Raw genomic sequence first — 24,410 nt, 5'->3', positions numbered from 1 at the left:
TTCTTTTTATTTTTGGCTGGTAACTTTTTCCCTTTTTTTTAAATTCTATTAACTTTTTTACTAATTGCTATTTTCAAAATTCTGCCTATTTTCAACTCTTTGAATACTGTAGTGACCCTTTCAAAACGTTACTCCTGCTGATCATAAAACAAAATCCTTGATCCGCCCCTGATATGCATGTATCTGTGTTGTACTGTACAGTTTTATATGTTAACGGGACATTCCCGAGTTTGCTGCAATTTTTAAGATGTTATCTAAATTAATAAAGTCCCTCACGCTTTGTTTTAAAGTCAAAATTACCCCACCTTTAACCTTCTCCCCCTAGTCGAATCGCTGGCCATGCCAGGAATAAGACCAGGGTAGAGGGGCATGCCTAAACCCTAGTGGATTTAGGCATGTAAATCATGTTTTGAACTTGAACTTGAAATTTCATATAATTTAAGTTTATTAAGGCTGCCTTTCCATTGGCTCGGTTTTACCCGCGCGGCTATGCATATGGAGTTTCTGGTGGTGCAAAAACAAAATAGAACAGGGTCCACTTGGTTTATATTCGAACCCCCCCCCCCCCACCACCACCACCACCACCACCACCACCACCTCCACCATCCCCACCCCCATTGCAAAATTTGCGGATCCGTCACCTATACTGTGTAGACGTAGTTTAGTGAACCTAATATTATTTTAATTCATTATGATGGTTGTGTTTATCAACTTTCCATTAATATGCGTGTATAATAGTAGCATAATAATAAAAAATAAATAAATAATAATAATTATTATTATTGCACCCGTCATGTCTTGGACGTTGAATTTTCTGGCGATTGTCGCCCAGCAATTGTTAGTTCAGATTTGGTACTTATATTGACTAAAGAATTGGTAATAAATACTGGGTTTTTGATCACCAAGTCAGTTAAAATTTCCATTTGCTCATGTGTGAACTTTTCTCACCCATTGCACGAAGAATGCTAAAAATGCCTACTCCTAAAACTTGAAAATTAAATAACACTATAAAACACATTTATAAGTGTGGGAGATAGGTAATCATGGGTAATACCCCAAAATGACGTCATTTTATGGATTCCCCATGCGGTTCGAGCCGCACGGCTGGCAAAAAAATTGATACATGATCGACTTTTTTCTCTTTTTTGCCGCACGGTTAGCACCCGTGTCAATGGAAAGACGTTAATGCAAATCAACGCATTTGATTTTTACCGCTTAGCGGCAGAAATAGACGCGCGGGTAAAACCGCACCAATGGAATGGCAGATAGAATGACGAAAAGTATATAGTGTCATTCACTACATAATTTTCATTCAAAAAGGGTTTTATTTTGGGGACTATTATATTTAAAAAAAAGGGGGTTTAGACTCTTTTTTTTTGGGGGGGGGGGGGGAATAATTGAAAAATTAATTTTAAAATGTTTAAAACATAAAGACGGGATATAATGAGGAACAGTATATAGGGCCATGACATTACAAATTTCATATAATTTACGTTCATTCACACGGGATAGAATGACGAACAGTATATAGTGTCACTTAGTCAGCTACCGTCAAATATATAAAGTTAATTATTTCAATGTTAATGATATATATATATATATATACAACATTATATACAACGATGATAAGTTTAAAATTGCCGTTCATTCACACGGGATAGAATGACAAACAGTACATAATGTCACTTAGTCGGCTACCGTCTACACGTGGAGTGAAAGGAACATCGAAGCTGAAAATCCAAAGGGGTGGGGATTTTTTTTTTTTTTTTTAGTAAAATATGTCAATGATGATTCTGATTTACAACCTTTAACTAAAAATGTGTTTAAATGTTTTTAAATTAAAAAAAATAAAATAATTGGCAATAAAAGGAATGAAACCAGTAACGGAAAACACATACAGCCGTTGTGAAAACGAATTTAGGTTGTCTCGAAAAATAGGGTTGTACGAATTCTTTTTTTTTTTAATATTAATTATTTTTTATTATATGGGATATAGTTTGGTTTATTTGTATTTAATTTTGGTATGGTAAGTTGGTACATATATATTTCTTTATTGGTATCTTAATAATTTAATTAACTAAGTTTTGAAAAATTTATTATTATTATATTAAGGATAAATTATTTAAGAGTTTTATATTGAGCAGTCATGAGTAGACTATATTAACTAAAATTACCGAAGTACTTTGTCTTACTTTAAGATGGCAAAAGGTACCGTGTACGCCTAAATTTATGTCGAGTAGATCACATTTTTCGTTCTTTATTACATTTTGTAGTGTGGTTTCGTTTGTCCGAATTCTGATCATTGTTTGGTTAGGCGTCAAGGGTAGAGTATTAATTTTTCAGTGGATGGATTTTATTTTAATTGCTAAAATCAACTTAATTCGTTATAATTGTATGCGTGTCTTATTTGTGTAAATGTAAGTAAAAGTTGGTGTTACATAATTTTGTGTTTTTATTTCATGTCTTGCAATATACTGAAGTGAAACTATCACTATTGTAAACGGCTACCTTAAAAAGCTATCTATATATATAACTTTAGTTGCGGCCAACATATTACTAAAACATTAAACATAATACAACTATGTACATACATAGCCCTTCCCCATAATAAACCATTTATCACATATATATATATATATATATATATATATATATATATATATATATATATATATATATATATCGAATGTGGGGAACTAATTAATGGTCCTTTGCAGAATTAGGTGGCCCGTTACACAGCAAAAAAAAAAATTAAACAGAAGAAGACTTCAAATAAATATTTAAATGTTAAAAGAATGAACAGTATATATATATTAAAATAAATGTTTAATGATACAACAGCCCAACAACAAACTGGCCAAAACGGAAAAATTAATGAACTAATAAACCCATAATAACATACAAATTCATGAAATATGTTTATATATTTTAATTATATTTAAAGAATAACAAAATTAACATTAACACAACAAACGATAAATGAAAGCACAACAACAAACACTAATAAAATAAAATATTTTTATTAGAGAAAATACATATATGAATTTTTTTTTTAACGTTCTACTAATCGATAAATTAAACACAATACATAATTTAATGGTAACAGTATTTAATGTATGAAAACTTACATCATTTAATTATGAAATTATTTTAAGTAATACAAATATTCCCGTATATTTATTTGACGGGACAGAATCACGATATAGCCGCGTCGCGCAACCGATCGATACATGCAGAGTGTTGCCACCAAGCCCTGACCTGGCCCCGACCTCTGACGTCAGAGCCAGCAGAGCGAGCTACACTCGAAATATCGATCGATATGCGCTACGGATTGAAGCTACTATATACCGACTGCAAACAAAAAAAACACTATTTTATATAAAAAAGAATATAAAGAAAACAAAGAAAAAAATTAATTAAATTTAAAATATTAAATTATAATCCAAAAATTGTAATTAATTAATTAATTAATTAATTAATTAATTAGAAATTAATTAATTTTAAAAATAAACTAATTAAAACTGAGTAAGACAGTGGTAGTCAGGCCAACCAGGAGAGTAACTGGATGACAAAGAAAACTATTATTATTAAAACTAATTAGATAGCGCCGCAACCATAGTCGCTATAGGGCGCCTCCTTAATCGGTAGGTGCTCAGCGATACTATGGCTACACTATCTAACAAAATATTTAATATCAAGTTATCAACTAAAAATAATTACTCATTCAATAATTAGTTAATAATAAATAAATGTTTATAAATGGCTTAAATTATATTTAAATGTTTATATTTGTCTCCAACACATAGGCCATTACCAATCTATCAATAGTCGGTTTTAATTGTTTATTGGGATTTTATAAATTATTTGGAGTGTAGGGAATATTATTTTTATTAATTTTTTTTATAATTTAGTTCTATTATTTTTATATTTATTGCAGAATAATAAGTAGTGACTTACATCTTCTTCAGTGTTACAATGGGTGCAATTCAGACTGTTTACTTTTTTATTTTAAATTTAATTTGGTTAAGATCTACTGAAACACCCATTCGTAATCTAGCGGCATTGTCCATTGCAGTTTTGCAATTAACGTTGTTTAATTTTTCAGTATTACAAATAATAATAATAATAATAATAATAATTTAGAAAAGTGACAATAAAAATGTGAAACTCCCAATAAATGCGGTGGAAAAATGAAAACGCCACGTCAATCAATCTCCACGACATTGTCTGTTGCCGTGAATAATTCCCAGCTTATTATATATAGTGTTTATTTTAATCAGAGATAATCTGTATTAAACAAAGATGGTTAATAATAACATTAAAAATGTTTTAAATCTGAAGACTTAGTGATAATGCATGCGAAATACAGATGGGGCGGTGTTGTGATATGACCTGTAGGGAAGCTGTTGTGTTGGTCCTCTTAACATATTATTTTGTATGAGATAAATGCATGAAAATCTCCTATAACTTATTAGTTTTAATATGTTTTCCTATAGTTTTAATGTAAACTGTAATATATAATGATCCATTATAATCATATTTATTTAAAGCAAATTTTCAGTAGCATATTTGTAAAACGGCCTACCCTTAAAGATAATAAAATGTAGCTTCCCCTAAAATGACCCCAAAATGACCTTTAAAGGTCACCTTTGTGTGCATACCTATACCCTCAAAAAATAAACCTACAATTTTCCTAAATGACCTCAAATGACTCCAAAATGATCCTTAAGGGTCAATTTTGCATGGGTACCTCCCTTCGCCATAACCTGTACCTACACTCCCCATAAACCATACGCTGTAAAGACCTCATTAAGCATGGGTACCTATTTCTAACAAACCATGTCCCAAAATGTGGACGTAACCTTTTCCTAAACATCTCCCCCTTTCGTTAAATTATGGATCTGCCCATGAAATTTCAATCAGGAAGCACCCCTACTAGATGTGTAATGGATATATCTATAAACCAAAGTAATAATATGACTATTATTGATGAATATTATTGGAAAGAATAAAAAGAAACCAATGATTTGTGTCATTTACAGCATATTATATGACCTTCAATTGACCTTGAAAATGTAGGTCAAATTGATTAATCAAATCAAATCAGACTGGAAAGTTTGGATATTAAGCATCAACATAACATTTTTAAGGAGTTTAATCTCCCTTATAACTGAAATTTGGTTCTGTCTCGTGGACTGTTGTTTTTGGGTAGCAGCAGATCGAACACAAATTGACTCTGACGTACCGTTAAAAGTATACAAATTCCCAGTTAACATACAGGTTTAGGCAAGTAAGAGTTGCAGATCTGACATCTACACATATTTAAGGTCACGTGACACGCACTGAATGTTAATTCAATATCCTCCATTTTAGCAGTTTCTACAGTCAATATGAGCCAAATATAAGCAACTTTAAAGGGACATTCCCGAGTTTGCTCCACTGTAAGATGTTTCCGACTAATAAAATATTTCTACGATTAAACTTACATATTAAATATATTTTCTTGTTTAGAATATCAGTTTCCGTATTGTATTCAATGTGTTTCTGATCGTCTTAATATTTGTAAGAAGCCTAAACTGGATTTTGTCTTCAAACAATTTCGTACGTACGAAAATATAATATTTTAAGAAATAAAATGAAATTTAACCTAATACAAATATTAGAACGATCAGAAACACGTTTAATTTACAGTCACTAATATTTTATGCAGAAAAATATATTTGATATGTAATTACAATCGTTAAACAGTCTCTGTTAGTCGACAACCTCGTAAAAATTGTAGCAAACTCAGGAATGTCCCTTTAATGAATAAAAAAGGAATTAGAAAATTAATGGTTTTAGTGGTTTATAAAGTTTTTCTATTAAGATACAGACTTGTTTAAACTTTATTGTTGGATGCAAATGCTGCTGAATTAAATATTTACAAATGAACGATGGACTGAATACAAATTGAAATTATATCCAAAATATTCACCACTGTCATGTGGGCTTTTCGAGAAATACTTAAGTGTTTCTTTTAAAACAGTTTCTTCTTGTTTATAAGAGCTCAAAATACTGTCCAAAGATGGTGATACGATTTGCACACATCGTTCACAACAGGAGAACAATTCGCAGCGGGTACTATGTACATCACAGTTTTTCAGTTTCACATTTGTTGCGCCATCTGATAATTTCTTCACTTCACATAATACAGTCAGTGCTGATTTTTCGAACGATTCCAGTCGTTGTTTAAGTACATCGAATTTCACAGCCGAGTTTAATTCGTTGAATTCTTCGATCTGAATTAGTTCGATGTAAGGACGTTTTGCTACTAGTTTGGTGACCTCCAAAAGTGACTTCTTCAGAGAATATTTATCCGAAATTAACAAAAAGTTAGCCAATTCCTTTGCAGATAATGTTTTATGATTAAGTTTAACTGAATGTACTATCATCTCTTCTGATCTCCTCATTACACTCTCCACCTGGTACTCATCGGCCAAGGGAAGTACAATGTCGATATTGTTTTGGTCGACATCTTTAACTGTGTTTGGATACAAGCACAGAAGGAACTCAATGAAATCTTCATACCTCTTGTCCGGAAGTGGAATCTCTGCTGCGTATTTCTCCTTGAAGTCGAGTTCAAACATGGCGGCGAATACAGGTGAAACCAAGGACAGAACTGCTTTGTTGACATGTATCGGCTTGTCCTCCACCAGTAGGACAACATCGCTGGTGGCGCTTGGTTCACTAAACATGTTATTTGGGGTTTCGTGGTTCAAAAACTAAAACATAACTGTTAGTATCCAAAGCTGAATTCGTGTCTGAAGTCGTGTGGTCCGACATTTCTGAAAACTGGTAGTTTGTAGTTTGTTTGACGTACGACATAAAACTACTGAAACATACGACTGAAATACTTCCTTGTGACCTATTTATAGGGTTGAAAATTAGCAGTCGCCCGGTCGCCCATGGCGACCTTTATTGGTTATGGGGGACTAAGAATTTAACAAAAATAGTCCGTTGGGTGACCATCGATTTTAGCGTCTGACGAGTATGGTGCAAAATCCTTGATCTGCCCCTGATATGCATGTATCTGTGTTGAACTGTACAGTTTGTTGGTTAACAGAATCCTTCATAGACACGATAACTCGAAGTCGACAGTCTACATAATATTATTTAAAATTCAAACACATGCATTATTGTACATCTTCGCAGGCACGGCGGAGCAGGGGGGGTGGGGCTTTGCTTTGGGCCCTCGATTACAGTCAGACCTCCTCCTAATGTCTACTTACTTCCGCCGTGCCTGCTTCGGTGCTAAGCATTATTCTGTACTTCGTTGTCATACGATAGCCGTTTCACTGCCTTGACCAGTGGTCATGGCTATTGTGTTTATATATATGTATATTAAAAATGTATAATGTACATGATTAACTACGAATAAAAAAACGTTGGGTTATTTTTCACATATACCTAAAGAAAACAAATATTAAAGGAGAACTCAAGTCAAATATGAGCCTTATGTGTTGGAAAGATGCATACCCGGATCACCAACATATACTGACACTTTAACAAATGAAAAACGCCTAATTATAAAATTAACTTATAAAAAAACCCATGATTATTCCTGCTAACTGGGGGCAGCCAATTGTTTGTTTTTCATCGCGTCCAGTACTCTAGCTTGGGAAGAAGTGACTTTAACTCTTACCAACTCCTGTATGCACAGTGTAAACACACGCAGTAATTTACAACACGGCGCATCGCTTTGATCAACCTGACTTGTAAAACAACACAAATGACTTGATAATATAATGAACTATTTAACTAAATATATTTCAATTTTCATTAACAGAACGAAATGGGGGTTATAGTATTTTCCTCTCTTAAAAAATCCAGAGAAAAATGTATATTATTAGGGTTATTGGTAGGCTATGTTGGAGCAAAAACGACCACCCACGATACCCAAGTGACAGTTTTCTTTGGGACTACATAATTGGTCAGTTTTGTGATCTTAGATGGAAAAATCTACTTAATCGAGAGTTTTACAGAATTATTTACCCTAATAAAGCATGACGGCTGGTAATGTCCACTACCATTTTAGGGATGGCAGGTCATTTCACAATACCCTGTGATGTTAATAATACCGGTACTTATTTTTGTGTCTAAACAGGGGTAATTAATTGCCTAGTCTGGTTATTTCCCAAATATACACCTGTCAATCAGGAATCACAGGTGGAGGCAATTAAAAAGAATAGACCAAATTACTTAGAAAACACTCCGTTTATCACTTCAGTATGTAGGTTAATGCATGGACAAAACATGATACAGTTATTTGGACTTTGACCTTGGTGGTTTATTTTGTATTGAAAAATATATATACTTATACTGGGATGGATATTATTATAGAACATTGCGATGCATGCCTGTTTCATCATCTTGCAAAAATCAGGAACGTTTGTTTCTTCATTTCTAAGACTAATTCCTGACGTGACGCGTTTAATATTAGGCAACCAGCGGCTCGCCAGATGGCGTATTCACTGGGATCGAACAAAATGGATACGCTCGTTATACTTAATAGCCGTCACATTTAACCGTTTTATTAATTAAATATACTAATATACTTGTTGATATTAAGCAATAATGTGCATTATATATCGTTCAGTATGTCTACCAGTCAAAAAGCCTTGCTTGAGCATTCCTTTAAGGTTAAAATCAACAAAACCATGGGGTTTGTCAATATTGATAAATATGATAATGGTGTCCCCAAATGGAATAAAAAAAATTAGCTTTAAAATACAGTGTGTCATAACATCTTCTTCGTCACTCTCTTTTTAATAAACTCGGTTGAGTGCCCGTCTGAGATGCTTGCGTCGCAGGATCGAATCACCTCAGTGGATCCATTTAAATGATTGGGTTTTTTCTCTTTCCAGCCAGTGGTCAACGACCGTGGTATGTGCTTGCCTGTGTATGAAAAAAATGCATATAAAAGATCCCTTGCTGCATTCGGAAAAATGTAGCGGTTTTCTTCTAATGACTATGAGTCAAAATTTCCAAATGTTTGACATAGCCGATGATTAATTAATCAATTAACTCCAGTGGTGTCTTTAAACATAACAAACTTTAACTTTTTAATAAAGAGTATTTATTTTTAATAATTGTATTTATACCATCTATTTATATTTCTATTGTTATAATTTGTATGCTTATGTACTGATCAATAGACCACAACATTTTAAAATAATTAAACAATTTTAATATTATCACAACCCTAGCGGCATTGTCCATGGCAGTTTTGCAATTAAAGTGTAAGATCAGAGTTTAATTTTCAGTATTACAAATAATAATAATAATAATAATAATAATAATTTAGAAAAGTGACAATAAAAATGTTAAAGTTCCAATAAATGCGGTGGAAAAATAAAAACACCATGTCAATCTCCACGACATTGTCTATTGCCGTAAATAATTCCCAGGTTATTATATATAGTGTTTATTTTAATCAGAGATAATCTGTATTAAACAAAGATGGTTAATAATAATAGGTTCAGAAAGCGCTATTAAAGGTTTACTTTTGATTATTAAATGTATCTAATTGGTCAGTATAATTTGCATGTTAACTGGGAAATCTGGAACTAAAAATGCATTTATTTTACAATATTAATTTCGTTCGATACATTCTTCTAGATAATGTATGTAGATAACTGACAGGCTATTATAATTTGCATTGGTATAGCAGCTATAAAAAAACAAACCTGTGCGTTAGCTGGGAATGTGCATGTTTTAATGGTATGTCGAAATTGTTTCCTCTGTCAGCCACTACCCAAGACAAAGAAGTACTCACTAAATTGACTGTTTCTCAACCTGGATAAAGTCAAATGATATGTTAAAGTTAACAGTAGTATATTATTAGGGGTCAGAAACCCTGCCACCGCAGGATTCTCATTAATATGCACGATAACTCATTAATATGCAAATGTAAGCACGACGTCACAGATCAGCCGTCTAGAACAATGGATAGTAATCAATACCATATACGGAAAACTGCGCGAGTCACGTGGTCATTGTACAAATGACACGGGCCAAGTGTTCGGGAAAATCAATATGAGAACACCCGAGTGAATGCGAAGTCGTTTTGGTGTTTATCATCGCTTGAACGTCAAAAAGATAACGTTCAATTCTTATAATTCCAGATGCATTAATATTGCTATAATACAAAACTATATTAAAAAACCCAATCGAACTCTATTCCACAATGATTTACAACTGTATTAATACACAAATAAGGGAATTCCCTTAGAAAGTTACATTCGTTTTTTTCCGTCAAATCTCCGATTCATTATAATGATTTACATAAGGTTTTATAAATTTAAATTTTCTGAATTAAATGTGGATAAAACGTTATAAAATTTTAAATAATTGAACATCAACTCATAACGCAAACATTTTTTCCCCCAAAAATATCAAACGATCATAAATTAAGAATTGAACAACCTATATACTTAAATGGAAGATCTGTTGTAAAACGGCTAGTTTATGAATTTTGAACTAATTAACATGAGGGAGAGCGTCAAATTATCAAATACATTAAAAATGCAGTTGTCAAAAGTTGAATCAGTGAAAATGAATGTGAAGACTGACTTGAAAGGGGTAAAGTGGTTGCATTATTAGTGTGTGTCCGGATTTCAGAGGAAGTTTGTGATTGTGTGATATTATTCTCGGAAAGGACAGGTAGTGTAATTGTGCACGAAGTAAAGTTTGTTTTATTTAACGACGCCACTAGAGCACATTGATTTTTTATCTTATCATCGGCTATTGGACGTCAAACATATGGTCATTCTGACAGGTTTTTTTAGAGGAAACCCGCTGTCGCCACATAGGCTACTCTTTTACGACAGGCAGCAAGGGATCTTTTATTTGCGCTTCCCACAGCCATGATAGCACAAACCATGGCCTTTGTTGAACCAGTTATGGATCACTGGTCGGTGCAAGTGGTTTACACTCACTCAGGGTTTGAAGTCGGTATCTGGATTAAAAATCCCATGCCTCGACTAGGATCTGAACCCAGTACCTACCAGCCTGTAGACCGATGGCCTAACTACTACGCCACCGAGGCCAGTAGCAGGACAAGGAAGTATTTCACTCGTATGTTTCAGTAGTTGTATATCGTATGTCAAACACCAGTTTTCAAAAATGTCGGACCACATGACTTCAGACACGGATCCAGCTTCGGATACTAACAGTTATGGAGGCGAACCTTTCGTTTTTGTACCACCAAAACCCAATAACATGTTTAGTGAACCAAGCGCCACCAGCGATGTCGTCCTACTGGTGGAGGATAAGCCGATACATGTCAACAAAGCAGTTCTGTCCCTGGCTTCACCTGTATTCGCCGCCGTGTTTGGACTCGACTTAAAGGAGAAATACGCAGAAGAGATTCCACTTCCGGACAAGAAGTATGAATATTTCATCGAGTTCCTTCTGTGCTTATATCCAAACACAGTTAAAAGTGTCGACCGAACAAATATCGACGTTGTGCTTCCCTTGGCCCATGAGTACCAAGTGGAGAGTGTAAAGAGGAGATCAGAAGAGATGATAGTACATTCAGTTAAACTGAATCATAAAACATTATCTGCAAAGGAACTGGCTCACTTTTTGTTAATTTCGGATAAATATTCTCTGAAGCAGTCACTTTGGGAGGTCACCAAACTAGCAGCAAAAGGTCCTTGTACCGAATTAATTCTGATCGAAGAATTCAACGAATTGAACTCGGCTGTGAAATTCGATGTACTTGAACAACGACTGGAATCGTTCGAAAAATCAGCACTGACTGTATTATGCCAAGTGAAGAAATTATCAGATGGCGCAGCTAATGTGGATCAAATACATCTGACAAACTGTCGTGTACATAGTACCCGCTGCCAATTGTGCTCCTGTTGTGAACGATGTGTGCTAATCGTATCACCATCTTTGGACAGTATTTTGAGCTCTTATAAACAAGAAGAAACTGTTTTAAAAGAAACGCTTAACTATTTCTCGAAAAGTCCACAGTACAGTGGTGGATATTTTTGACATTATTTCAGTTTGTAGTTAGTCCATCGTTCATTTGTAAAGATTTAATTCAGCAGCATTTGCATCCAACAATAAAGTTTAAACAAGTCTGTATCTTAATAGAAAAACTTTATAAACCACTAAAACCATTAATTTTACTGTCCTTTTTTATTCATTAAAGTTGCTTATATTGGGCTGATATTGACTGTAGAAACTGTTAAAATGGAGGATATTGAATTAACATTCTGTGCGTGTCACGTGACCTTAAATATGTGTAGATGTCAGATCTGCAACTCTTAATTGCCTAAACTTGTATGTCAACTGGGATTTGTATACTTTTAACGGTACGTCAATTTGTCAATTCGTGTTTGATCTGCTGCTACCCAAAAACAACAGTCCACGGGACAGACACCAAATTTCAGTTATAGGGGAGATTAAACTCCTTAAATTTTTTTATTTTGACGCTTAATATCCAAACTTTCCATTTTGATTTTCTGGATTTTCATAATTGGTTAATTTGACCTACATTTTTAAGGTCAATTGAAGGTCATATAATATGCTGTAAATGACACAAATCATTGGTTTCTTTTAATTCTTTCCAATAATATTGATCAATAATGGTCATATTATTATTTGGTTTATAGATATATCCATTACACATCTAGTAGGGGTGCTTCCTGATTGAAATTTCATGGTCAGATCCATAATTTAACGAAAGAGAGAGTCGTTTAGGAAAAGGTTACGTCCACATTTTGGGACATGGTTTGTTAGAAATGAGTACCCATGCTTAGTGAGGTCTTTACAAAGTGACAAACTTCAAACTTCAAACTTTATTTCGATTCACTCAGGCCGTCTAACGACAGCATATGAGGACATATTTTACAATAGTTATTTACAGTGACGAGATGACAACAGGAGTTCTTCATAGAATATATACAGACATAATTCAAAATAGCTATATACACATTTTAAAAAGAAGACACATGGTGACAGAACATTTAAATAAATACTGTAATATTATCAATTCCGGAAGCTTTTCCATTTTTAAGTTGTTTTATTGCATTTTTAACTTCTCTTTCTTCAATCGGTTTATCTAGAGCGTCATTATCTAATTCGAAAGTTTCGAAATCTCTATCTTGATTTATATCATTATCCATAGAATTTCCTTCATTTACTTCTTCAAAAAAGTTGCTAAGTTCGTTTAGTGATGGGAAATTATTATTCACAGTTATTGGTTTTAATAATTTATAAAAAGATTTCGGGTCATTTAATTTCAGATCTCGCATTTGTTTTTCTGCTTTGTATTTATGAGCTGCATTTTGTTTAAATAAAAATTTCTTATATGATCTGCTTGCGTTAATTAATCTCCGTTTGTTTTCTGCACTTTTATATACTGAATATGTAACATGTTTTCTTTGCCGCGTGGTATTTTTTTCTAGAGACAAGACACGTGCCAAATAGAGGTCGCTTGGTTTTAAATTTAGTCCGTGCACGAGCACGGTTTGGCACGCGGCCGAATGTTGACACTGCAGTCTATAAATAGATTTTTCATTACCTCAATCGCTTTGTTAACACGTGTGTGTGTGTCGTTATACAAAATGCTGGAGATACTATCAAGTGACTTTTGGTCAAACTTATTGACAAACTGCTGTCTTTTGTCGGGTATCCATTTACGGATTTTTATGTTTGTTGAATCTACAGTGTTATGTCTATTTTTATTAATTTCTTCTGTTAATGTGAGAGCTTGATAGTGATATGAATTAATATTGAAGGTCAAAGCGCAGTGTGCATCTGAGAAAAGTGGGTCAAAATTACAGACCTGAAAATTATTTATTATGTTAAAATTCTGGTGGCTACCAATAACATAATCAACGACACTACTGTCTTTGCATGTTAGTTTTCCAATATATTTATCATTACCTATTCTACCATTAGCTATGTATAGGTTATGTGTTTTACACAGATTTAGAAGCTGTGTGCCATGACTATTTATTCTCCCTGTATCTCGACTTACTCTATCTTTTGGGACATTACATGATTCTAATTTAGTTATATCATTAAAAAAATCTATTCTGTCATTATCAATGTTATAGGGGAGCATCATCAAGTGTGATATAGTCTGGCAGGCATTTTGTTCTTGCAAGTTGCATTAAAATCACCAAGTAACATCAATGGAATTCCTAATTTTGTGTGCTGATTTATTTCATTTTCAATAATAGTAAATGTAATTTCCTTGTAATAAGGGGAATATAAAGTATACCAATCAGCAATTTTTCATGTAGGTCTATATTCTCACCTGGGATTTTAAGCCAAGATACAAATTCTGATTGGTGGGTGACATCAATATTGAGACTCAAAAGGTATTATCTTTATTAACGATTTGTTGAAAGAACAAGGAGACTTTCTAACATATGAACAGTTCATAGAGAAATATGACATAATTACCAATTTTCTGGAATATGCTTCATTGGTCAGTGCTATAAAATCATTCATTTACAACCTAGATAATTTAAATGATGATGTTTTTATAGCATTACAAAATCCTGTTCTTCCATATAACTTAAAGGTTTTGTTCAAAGATCAGAAAGGTTGCAAACATATATATGATTTACTGAACACTCAAACCACCATTCCAAAATCACAAATAAAATATTCTAAAGAAGGATATATCTATGATATATATGATTGGGAAAAATATTACATTCTACCCTTTAGATCTGTCAAAAGCACAACGTTATCTTGGTTTCAGTATAAAATCATACACCGAATTCTTACAACTAACAAATTTCTAAATATGATTAATTATACTGTAGTTTTTGCAACAAATCACCTGAAACCATAAAACACCTTCTATTTGAATGTAGTTTAGTACATTCTCTGTGGGAAGCAATAGAAGAATGGATAAGAAATGAAACTGGAATTAATATTACTCTAAGCAGAGACATAGTTATGTTAGGCATGATCAACAACGAAAAAGGTGATTTTGTAAATTGGCTGACTATCAATATAAAATATTATATTTACAGTATGAAAATACAAAAAAGAAATTTACATGTTAATGCCGCGAAAAATATTCTACAAAATAATTTTGAAATAGAAAAATATATTTATTACAAAAATTGCAACTATGAAGCATTTCATAAGCAATGGACACCCTATAAAACACTCTTTGAAAGAATGTTTTAATTAAAAATAATGCTTTGAAAGTTCATTTGGAAATAGAGTACTAATAAAAATGTCATTCTCTAATACTCTCTCAATATCCCCACAACTTCTTTATACTTATCTACTGCTGTTGCACCCTCCCTCTCTCCCTCTCTCTCTCTCCCTCCCTCCCTCCTTTTCCATCTTATAAATATCATAGAAAGCATTAACATATTTAAATAGCATATTTTGTTTAGATACTATTGTTTAAATATGTACTTTGTAAGGCAGTGACCACAGCTCCCCAACCTATTCACTGTCTATGTTCTGGGGGCAATAAATCTTTAAAAAAAATAAAAAAAATATTGAGACTGGTGACTAACTCATCTTTGATACCAATAGCTATGCCACCAGAGGGCCGTAGTTTGTTTTGGCGGTTATTCTGGTAAAAGGTATAACCAGGTAGAAGAATTGAAAGTTTATCCGATTCATCTATTTTGGTCTCAGTAAAGCACAAAATATCATATTTGATGATATTTTCAACAAATTCAGGTATCAATAATTTGCTTCTGAGCCCACATACATTTAAACAAAGAAAATGTATAGATTCCATATTAATTAATTTCTTTTGCTGGTCTGTATTTATTATATTTCTATCTGGTTTATCGGTATTAGTAGACACATTGTCAATAACACCAATTGGTGGGTTGTCAGTATGTGATACAAAGTTCATATTTGAGAAAGATACATTTGCAGATTTGTTTGGATGATTGTCATTTAGTATACCAGAGTTATAATTTGGAATATTGTCACAAGCATGGTTGTCAGTAGGTGTTACAGAGTTGATAAATGAGGTAAGTACATTTTTGGAAACATCTCTGCAAAAGTGCTCAACATGTATCACTTTTTTCATACTTGGAGAAGATATATCATTACTAATAACATCATCACTAGAAAGGTTATTGGCATGTGGTACACAGTTCATAACTGGGATAATTGCATTTCTAAAAATATCTCTGGGATAATTGTGATTGTGGTACATAGTTCATAACGGGGTAATAAAAGTTCTAAAAGTATCATTGGGATGTTTGTCATCATGTGATATACAGTTAACACTTGGAAAAGGTAGGTTGTTACTAGTAATAACATCATCACTAGAATGATTATCAGTATGTGTTAAAGAATTCATAACTGGGGTATGTACATTTCTCAAAATATCCCTGGGGTAGTTTTCATCATGTGATATACAGTTTACACTTGGAAAAGGTAGGTTGTTACTAATAATAACATCATCACTTGTATGATTATCAGTATGTGTTAAAGAATTCATAACTGGGGTATGTACATTTCTCAAAATATCCCTGGGGTAGTTTTCATCATGTGATATACAGTTTACACTTGGAAAAGGTAGGTTGTTACTAATAATAACATCAGTATTGGAATGATTATTCACCATGCGTTACACAGTTCATAACTGGAGTGAGTACATTTCTATAAATAGCATCAACATATGTTACAGAATTCATAACTGGAGTATGTACATTTCTAAAACAATCATTGGGGTGGTTATCATCAAGTGTTATACAGTCCATATTTGAAGTAAATAGATTTTTACTAATAATAACATCATCACCAGGGTAGTTATCATTGTGGTACACAGTTCATAACAGGGGTAAATGCATAACTAAATATATCACTGGGATGATTGTCACCTTGCGTTACAGGAATCTTAACATGATTATTTACATTTCTCAAGATATCACTGGGATGATTGTCACCTTGTGTTACCTGAATCATAACATGATTATTTACATTTCACAAAATATCAATGAGATGAGTGTCACCTTGTGTTACCTGAATCATAACATGAGTATTTACATTTCTCAAGATATCACTGAGATGATTGTCACCTTGTGTTACAGGAATCTTAACATGATTATTTACATTTCTCAAGATATCACTGGGATGATTGTCACCTTGCGTTACAGGAATCTTAACATGATTATTTACATTTCTCAAGATATTACTGGGATGATTGTCACCATGTGTTACAGGAATCATAACATGATTATTTACATTTCTCAAAATATCAATGAGATGATTGTCACCTTGTGTTACCTGAATCATAACATGATTATTTACATTTCACAAAATATCAGTGAGATGAGTGTCACCTTGTGTTACCTGAATCATAACATGAGTATTTACATTTCTTAAGATATCACTGGATGATTGTCACCTTGTGTTACAGGATCCATAACTGGGGTATGTACATTTCTCAAACTATCATTGGGGTGGTTATCATCGAGTGATATACAGCTCATATTTTGAAAAAAATTATTGATACTAATATCATCATCACTGGAATGATTATTACCAGGTGTTACACAGTTTATAACTGGAGTAAATACATTTCTAAAAATATCAGGATGGTTGTCAGCATTTGTCACAGCATTTTGGGAAAATATATTATTACTAATGACAACATCAGCATTAGAGTGATTATCAACATATGCTTCACAGTTAATAACTTGTGTAAGTACATTTCTAAAATTATCTCTTGGGTAGTTGTCACTATGTGTTACACAGTTTATACTTAGAAAAAGTGGATTTTTTCTAATAATAAATATCACTATGTATTTCAGAATTGATCACTGGTGTAAGTACATTTCTAAAAGCATCACTAGGATGGTAATCACCATGTGTTACATAGTTCATACTTAGAGAAAGTGGATTGTTTCTAATAATATCATCATCACTGGGGTTGTTATCATCATGTGTTACATAGTTCATACTTAGAGAAAGTGGATTGTTTCTAATAATATCATCACTGGGGTTGTTATCATCATGTGTTACATAGTTCATACTTAGAGAAAGTGGATTGTTTCTAGTAATATCATCATCACTGGGGTTGTTATCACCATGTGTTACATAGTTCATACTTAGAGAAAGTGGATTGTTTCTAGTAATATCATCTCACTGGGGTTGTTATCACCATGTGTTACATAGTTCATACTTTGAGAAAGTGGATTGTTTCTAATAATATCATCATCACTGGGGTTGTTATCATCATGTGTTACACATTTCAAACTTGAAGAGAGTGAATTATTTATAATAGCATCATCATGTATTACAAAATTCATTTCTGGGATATGTGCATTGTTATAAATATCACTTTGGTGATTATCACCATGTGTTACACTGTTCTTAACAAAGGTAGGTGGTACACTATTAATAGCATCACTAGGTGTTTACCACTTGAATGATTGTCACCATATGTTACAAAGTTCATATCTGGTATATTCACATCACTTGTATTATTAGAGGTGATTTATGTTATTCATGTTTGGGTAATTTGAGATATACTTTGGGTGATTGACACCATATGTGTGACAATTCACATTTGGTATGTTTATATCATTTATGTTATTAATGGGATTATTGTCACTGTGTGCTTTTGTATGTACAGTAGGAATAGCAGAGTTCAAATTTAATATGGGGGTAGCTTTTTTGTTTTCATTTGGGTGATTGTGTTGTGAGGCACAGCTCATATTTGACAGATGTGTAATGGTATGCTTATTACATTTAACCTTGTAAGGATGATTTTTAGTATTTTGTTCAGAGACTTGTGGGCTGGTCACACAGTATGTGTGGTTTTCAGAAGGGTACAGTATATTAACAACAGGTGTGCCAGACACACTATAACTGTCGATAGGTCCATAAGGGTGCTGAAGATCTCCTTGCCTGTCCTAGCTATCTACATCTGTGGGCATACCCGCAAATCTGTTTGTGTTTGTCACTGTTGAGTAGTGAGGTCCTGTGCTGTGTCTGCCCCTTTTCCTGGGTTGTACCTGGTTTTCCTGATGCACTGTTGGAGGCTGGGATGGTGTTGGTTGCTGGGCAGGAGCTGGAGGCTGGGCTGGTATTGGGGGTTGGGATAGTGCTGAAGGCTGAGATGGCACTTGTGGCCGAGGTGGTGCTGGATGCTGGGGTGCTGCTGGTGGCTGGGTTAGATACATATGATTGTTTCCTGTCTGGCCGGGGATGTATTCTCTACCTTCAATAAACATAATGGCGGAGCGGTTGTTGTTTGTTGCATGGTGGTTGCCAAGGGCGCGTAATTTTTTTGACCTGTCGTGTATATACCTGTTGATTTGGCTGATTTAAAACATGCATTTGAAAGTTTGGGTTACCATATTCTGGTGATTTTGTTATGTCCGAGAAGTTCATTGTGGTGGTGAGATTAGCGGGACTACAGCTGTTCTCGCTTGTTGTTGACGTTGTTTGTTTTTGTTGTTTTGGCTGTTGTGCTGTAATGGGCACGGCCTGCCGAGTTTGTAATTGCTCGCTGTTCGTGTGTCTGGGCATATTCTCACCTCAAATGTGTAGTGATGTGCTCCAGATGATGTTCGACACGTATTGTGGCGGTATTTACCTCAGCTAAGGTGTCTGCTTCAAGTAAGTTCTTGTGGGGGTTTTTGGCAGGATAATTTTGTTGCACCCGTCGCCATCTTGTATGGTTTATGGGGAGTGTAAGTACAGTTTATGGCGAAGGGAGGTACCCATGCAAAATTGACCATTGAGGATAATTTTGGAGTCATTTGAGGTCATTTAGAAAAATTGTAGGTTTATTTTTTAAAACATTTTTGAGGGTATAGGTATCCACACAAAGGTGACCTTTAAAGGTCATTTTGGGGTCATTCCCGCTAATGTTGTTCAGAAGACTTCGAAGATATGAAAAACACCTTCAAACCTTTGTCCCCATAAATTGGTCACGGAACTGTAAACCTTTGGCCCTGTAAATTGGTTATGGAACTGTATCATATATAATAAAGAGTAGATTCTACAACTCTGGACAAACTTAGGAATATGAGGATGAACATGAGAAGGGAAGTGGGGGGGGGGGGGGGGGGGGGGGGGGGGGTGGGGGGGGGGGGGGGGGGGGGGGGGGGGGGGGGGGGGGGGGGACAGATAGATCTGGCATAAAGAGTAAATTCTAGTATTTGAAAGAAAAAAAATGAGGGATAGGTAGCTAAACATGAGCGGGGGGAGGTGGTGGTAGCGGATGGATCTGGCATAAAGAGTTGATTCTGAACTGAACTTTATTTACACACTGGCCGTAATTCAATATGAAGAACATCGTTAAAAAAATGTAAGTAAATAAACAACAAGATGGCACATTGGTCATATTAATTATGTTCATGAGATATTCAAACGTAAAATAAAAACAAATGTATATCTATGGGTTCATATTTGCATTTGAAAGTATACATTATATTACAACTAAATTAAAATCATAAAAACCTATCTCAGCCATGGGACTTATGAATCTTCACAATATTTTCAGAAAAATGTTAGCTTTCTACTTAGTGGAATTTGGGGTTTTTTTGGTTTTTTAATTAAAAAATAATAAAAACAATAATAATAATAATAAACTGGCGCCAGTGGCGTAGCCGGGGGAGGGCCATGGGGGGGGGGGCATGCCCCCCCCCAGTCCCGGGAAATTAGGGGTGATCAGTGGCGTACTCGATATCATTGTTTACTTGGCTGCCAGGTGCCCCCCCCCCCCCCCCCCAATACAACATCCTGCCTATGCCACTGACTGGCGCCCTAGGCCTGGTCCTACTCTGCTTGTGCAGTAATACAGCTCTGACCCCCACCCCACTCAATCTTTAATTATTAGTATATAAAACTTTTTTCTTTACTTTTCTGATTTTTAAAAAAGAACATTTTGGAGAAGCATAAAAAGATGTTCAGATGCATAATAACAAAATGTAGCCAACTTTCGTATTATTTTCTGGTTTCTGCTATTCAACAATTGTAAACATTTGAACATACTAGGATTATTCACATACTGTTTAGGAATATATAGTTCTCTTAAAGATTTACAACTGCGTTACTCCTTACATTTTTTTTTAAAACAAAATATCAAATGTAGCCTTTTTACTGATGTAATTGTACTTTAATAACTCCCTAAACTTCATAAAAAATATGTGTGTTAGGCCAAATAAAACAAAAAATATATGTCCACCCCCCACCCACTCCCAGCCACCCCCCATCCCCACCCAGCCACTTCTTACTAGGTAACTTCGGTTATCTCTGTTTTTCACTAAATTTGCTCTTAGGTTGAGGGTGTGTGGGCCTGCATTTTAGAAGTCATTTTATGCCAGGTTTTAATACTGATTTTATGTGCTATGTTTGGATGTTATAATATTTGTAAATTATGACATGTGAACCTGTTTATATGTTATAATACAGTGCTATTCTGCAGAATGTTAATCATTTCATAGCGCTTTTGATATATAAATATAAGACAATTATGGGTAAAGTGTAAAAACTGTTTTAATATACTTCTCAAACGAATGTGATGATTTATTGTATTATAAAGAGGCCAGGGTCGTAGGATATGTTGGACCGAGGGGTGGGGTGGGGGGTGGGGGGGTCACAGTCCCACCCAATTGACGACAATTTTTTTCTAATTCTACTCCGTATCAATAAAAATTAAAATCGGTTGATTTTTGGGATGGGGTTTTTTTTTTAATAGGGACATATAATATCTTGGTCAGCATGGTGTTGAGGTGACGATGCACCCGCTCCATAGATAAATTCTTGATCCACCCTTGATACGCATGCTTGTGTGTTGACTGGAGAGTTTGTTGGTTTTATATGTTAACAGAATCCTGCATAGACACGTTATTCTGTATTCCGTTGTCATACCATAGCCATTTCACGAACATAATTTGGATGCATCCGTTGAAACGTACAAAGCCAGATAAACAAACATTTTAATATATAGCTCTGACAGGGTCACTATATTGCTTGAATTTGTAAATTAATGCCACTGGTTTTTAAAATCAACGATAAGAACACTGTATAGATACCACGAAGTACGTTTTAAGCCATTCAAGGTTCAATATCATTTACCCGTTGATAATATCCTAGAACTTTCTTAAAAGGTTTGGGCGTTTCACACCTTTGTGTGTTCATACATATGCATTCAGATCCTACTACCACTCTTCCACCCCGAAATGAAAAGGTTAACTGTGACCCCGTTCTCTGGTTGTAGTTAGGGTCGTTTAGCCTGTGATATAATCATGTAGTCCGATGATATTCACAACACACTAAACGCGGTAGCGTTGTGGAGGTAATACAATACGGCCTAACGTATACACGTAGAGAACTATTCATTAACACATAATACAAGCGCGCCGGTGCGAATCCGTACTGTTGATCAAGTGTTCGTTTAAAACTCGTACATTTACAGTCAAGGCAAAGTCGTTAAGCTGTGGATACCATTTCTACTTATATAAAACGTTTTCTTTTTCTTGTTTAAAGGTCGGATACATATTCAGAAACAATTCATCTTTTTTTCTCCAACTTTGCAAGAAACACACGCACGCACGGTTGCACGCATATACTTGTATATACATCACGTATACAGTCAGTGTTAACTATTTGTACATTCTGCAGGACAGTAAAAGGTTTGCCTCTAAAAATCACTCCCAGAATCACACTGTGTGTGAACAACATTACCTTGAAATCGTACATACTACTTGAAAGTTATACCTTTTTATAGTACAGGCCCGCATTTAAGGGGGGTTCGGGGGGTTCGTCCGAACCCTCCCGCAAAAGCTGAGGTTCACTTTTTTCTTCTTTTTTAATATTGATTAATACTTGATTGTAACTTTTGCAGTTCTCCAATAAAACAATATTTGCTGGTCTTCGTCCTTTAAGCATTCCCCTCAACAAAGCTGCAGAGTACATGATTCAGAATTTTTAACTAATCTGGCAAACTCAAAACAAAGGAACCTGCATGAAGCAAAATTGTTTCATTGTAGTTTCTGCTATATTGATGACCTTGTAGACTTCGATAATATTGCATGACAATGCCAGTAGTTCATCTTCCATTATCATCCAAAGTTATAAAGGAAAGGTTAACAACAGAAAGGAATCCTGTTCAGGTCTTGATTTTTATATAGAGGTTCAAATCGACACTGGCTTCCAGATATATCATGCAATATTCTTCAGTCATTTTGGCATAGAAGTTGCTTTATAATGCCGGTTATTTCCTAGTATTTTAAAACGTTTTATGGCCAACATGTAGATTTTGATGATATGACGCATCAATGACAAAAATGAAATGGGATGCAATACCTTGTGCAGTACCTTTTACTAAAAACGTTTAAGGACTACTACACCTGTACTCTTAATAGGGGATGCATATATTGGCGGTGATTCGTGATGGTACAATTTGTAAACAAAGTAATTTGTTTAATTTTTCATAAATATGTTCGGGGGGGGGAGGGGCAGGCAGGTTTTTCCCCGAATTAAACGAAAATAAAAGAATCTGGATAACAATATTTATTCATATTACCATTACTACCAAACAGCTATATAGAGATGTTATAGAAAAAAAATGTTCTATTTAACGACGCACTCAACACATTGTATTTACGGTTATATGGCGTCAGACATATGGTTAAGGACCACACAGATATTGAGAGAGGAAACCTCTTTCGCCATTTCATGGGCTACTCTTTTCGATTAGCAGCAAGGGATCTTTTATATGCACCATGGTAGACAGGGTAGTACATACCACGGCCTTTGATATACCAGTCGTGGTGCACTGGCTGGAACGAGAAATAGCCCAATGGGCCCACCGACGGGGATCGATCAAACACCGACCGCGCATCGAGCGAGCGCTGTACCACTGGGCTACGCCTCGCCCCAGCTATATAGAGTTACAAGGGAATCACTGCGCATTTGTACATGGATGACAACTAATTTTGCAGGTGGAATGGAAATAAATGTTAAAAAGGTCTCAGGTTAGCACATTTTGCCTGAATATCTCCATATTTCCCCAAATTTGAGGTTTTTCTCCAGCACTAGCCCCCCCCCCCCCCACACACACACACACACATTCACACACCGCCCCCCGTCACGTACGCTTATGCACGTACCATTTCTGTTACTAACGTTATAATAAGCAATTGCCAATACCCGTAACTCTTGTTGTGTGCTAAAATGTCTTTATTTTAAAAACAAAATAAATAAATAACCGTAATAACAAAATTACAATCTACAAAATAGTCGAAAATCATTGTTTTAAAATATCCATTTTTAAGTTCTAGATGCCAGGAAAACGCGTTTTAGGCTTTCAAATATTTCAAATTTTCCTGGGAGACAGATTTTGACTCACGGGATGTCGAAAAATGTAGTGGGCGCGCCTCTGGTACCAACTTAGA

At 34.6% G+C, this 24,410-nt stretch overlaps 2 protein-coding genes across 2 annotated transcripts; one reads left to right on the top strand and one right to left on the bottom strand.

Moving 5' to 3' along the window:
* Window positions 1–5,869: 5,869 nt before the first annotated feature.
* On the bottom strand, window positions 5,870–6,947 carry LOC121384672. The gene has a single exon (XM_041515156.1). It carries the CDS (start codon window positions 6,732–6,734, stop codon window positions 5,913–5,915), a length of 822 nt encoding a protein of 273 aa, XP_041371090.1. The 5' UTR covers window positions 6,735–6,947; the 3' UTR covers window positions 5,870–5,912.
* A 4,214-nt stretch (window positions 6,948–11,161) lies between these two features.
* Window positions 11,162–12,133, top strand: LOC121382637. The gene has a single exon (XM_041512170.1). The coding sequence runs from the start codon at window positions 11,164–11,166 to the stop codon at window positions 12,040–12,042; it is 879 nt and encodes a 292-aa protein (XP_041368104.1). The 5' UTR covers window positions 11,162–11,163; the 3' UTR covers window positions 12,043–12,133.
* The last annotated feature ends 12,277 nt before the right edge of the window (window positions 12,134–24,410 follow it).

The sequence above is a fragment of the Gigantopelta aegis genome, chromosome 10 (genome assembly GCF_016097555.1).
Source record: "Gigantopelta aegis isolate Gae_Host chromosome 10, Gae_host_genome, whole genome shotgun sequence".
Lineage (NCBI taxonomy): Eukaryota > Metazoa > Mollusca > Gastropoda > Neomphalida > Peltospiridae > Gigantopelta > Gigantopelta aegis.
The sequence above is the reverse complement of the archived record's forward strand: the minus strand, read 5'-3'. Positions and strand labels throughout refer to the sequence as shown.

What these genes read in the sequence shown, in the direction of transcription:
- LOC121384672 (XM_041515156.1), bottom strand. Translation starts at nt 6,734, where the DNA reads ATGTTTAGTGAACCAAGCGCCACCAGCGATGTTGTCCTACTGGTGGAG.
- LOC121382637 (XM_041512170.1), top strand. Translation starts at nt 11,164, where the DNA reads ATGTCGGACCACATGACTTCAGACACGGATCCAGCTTCGGATACTAAC.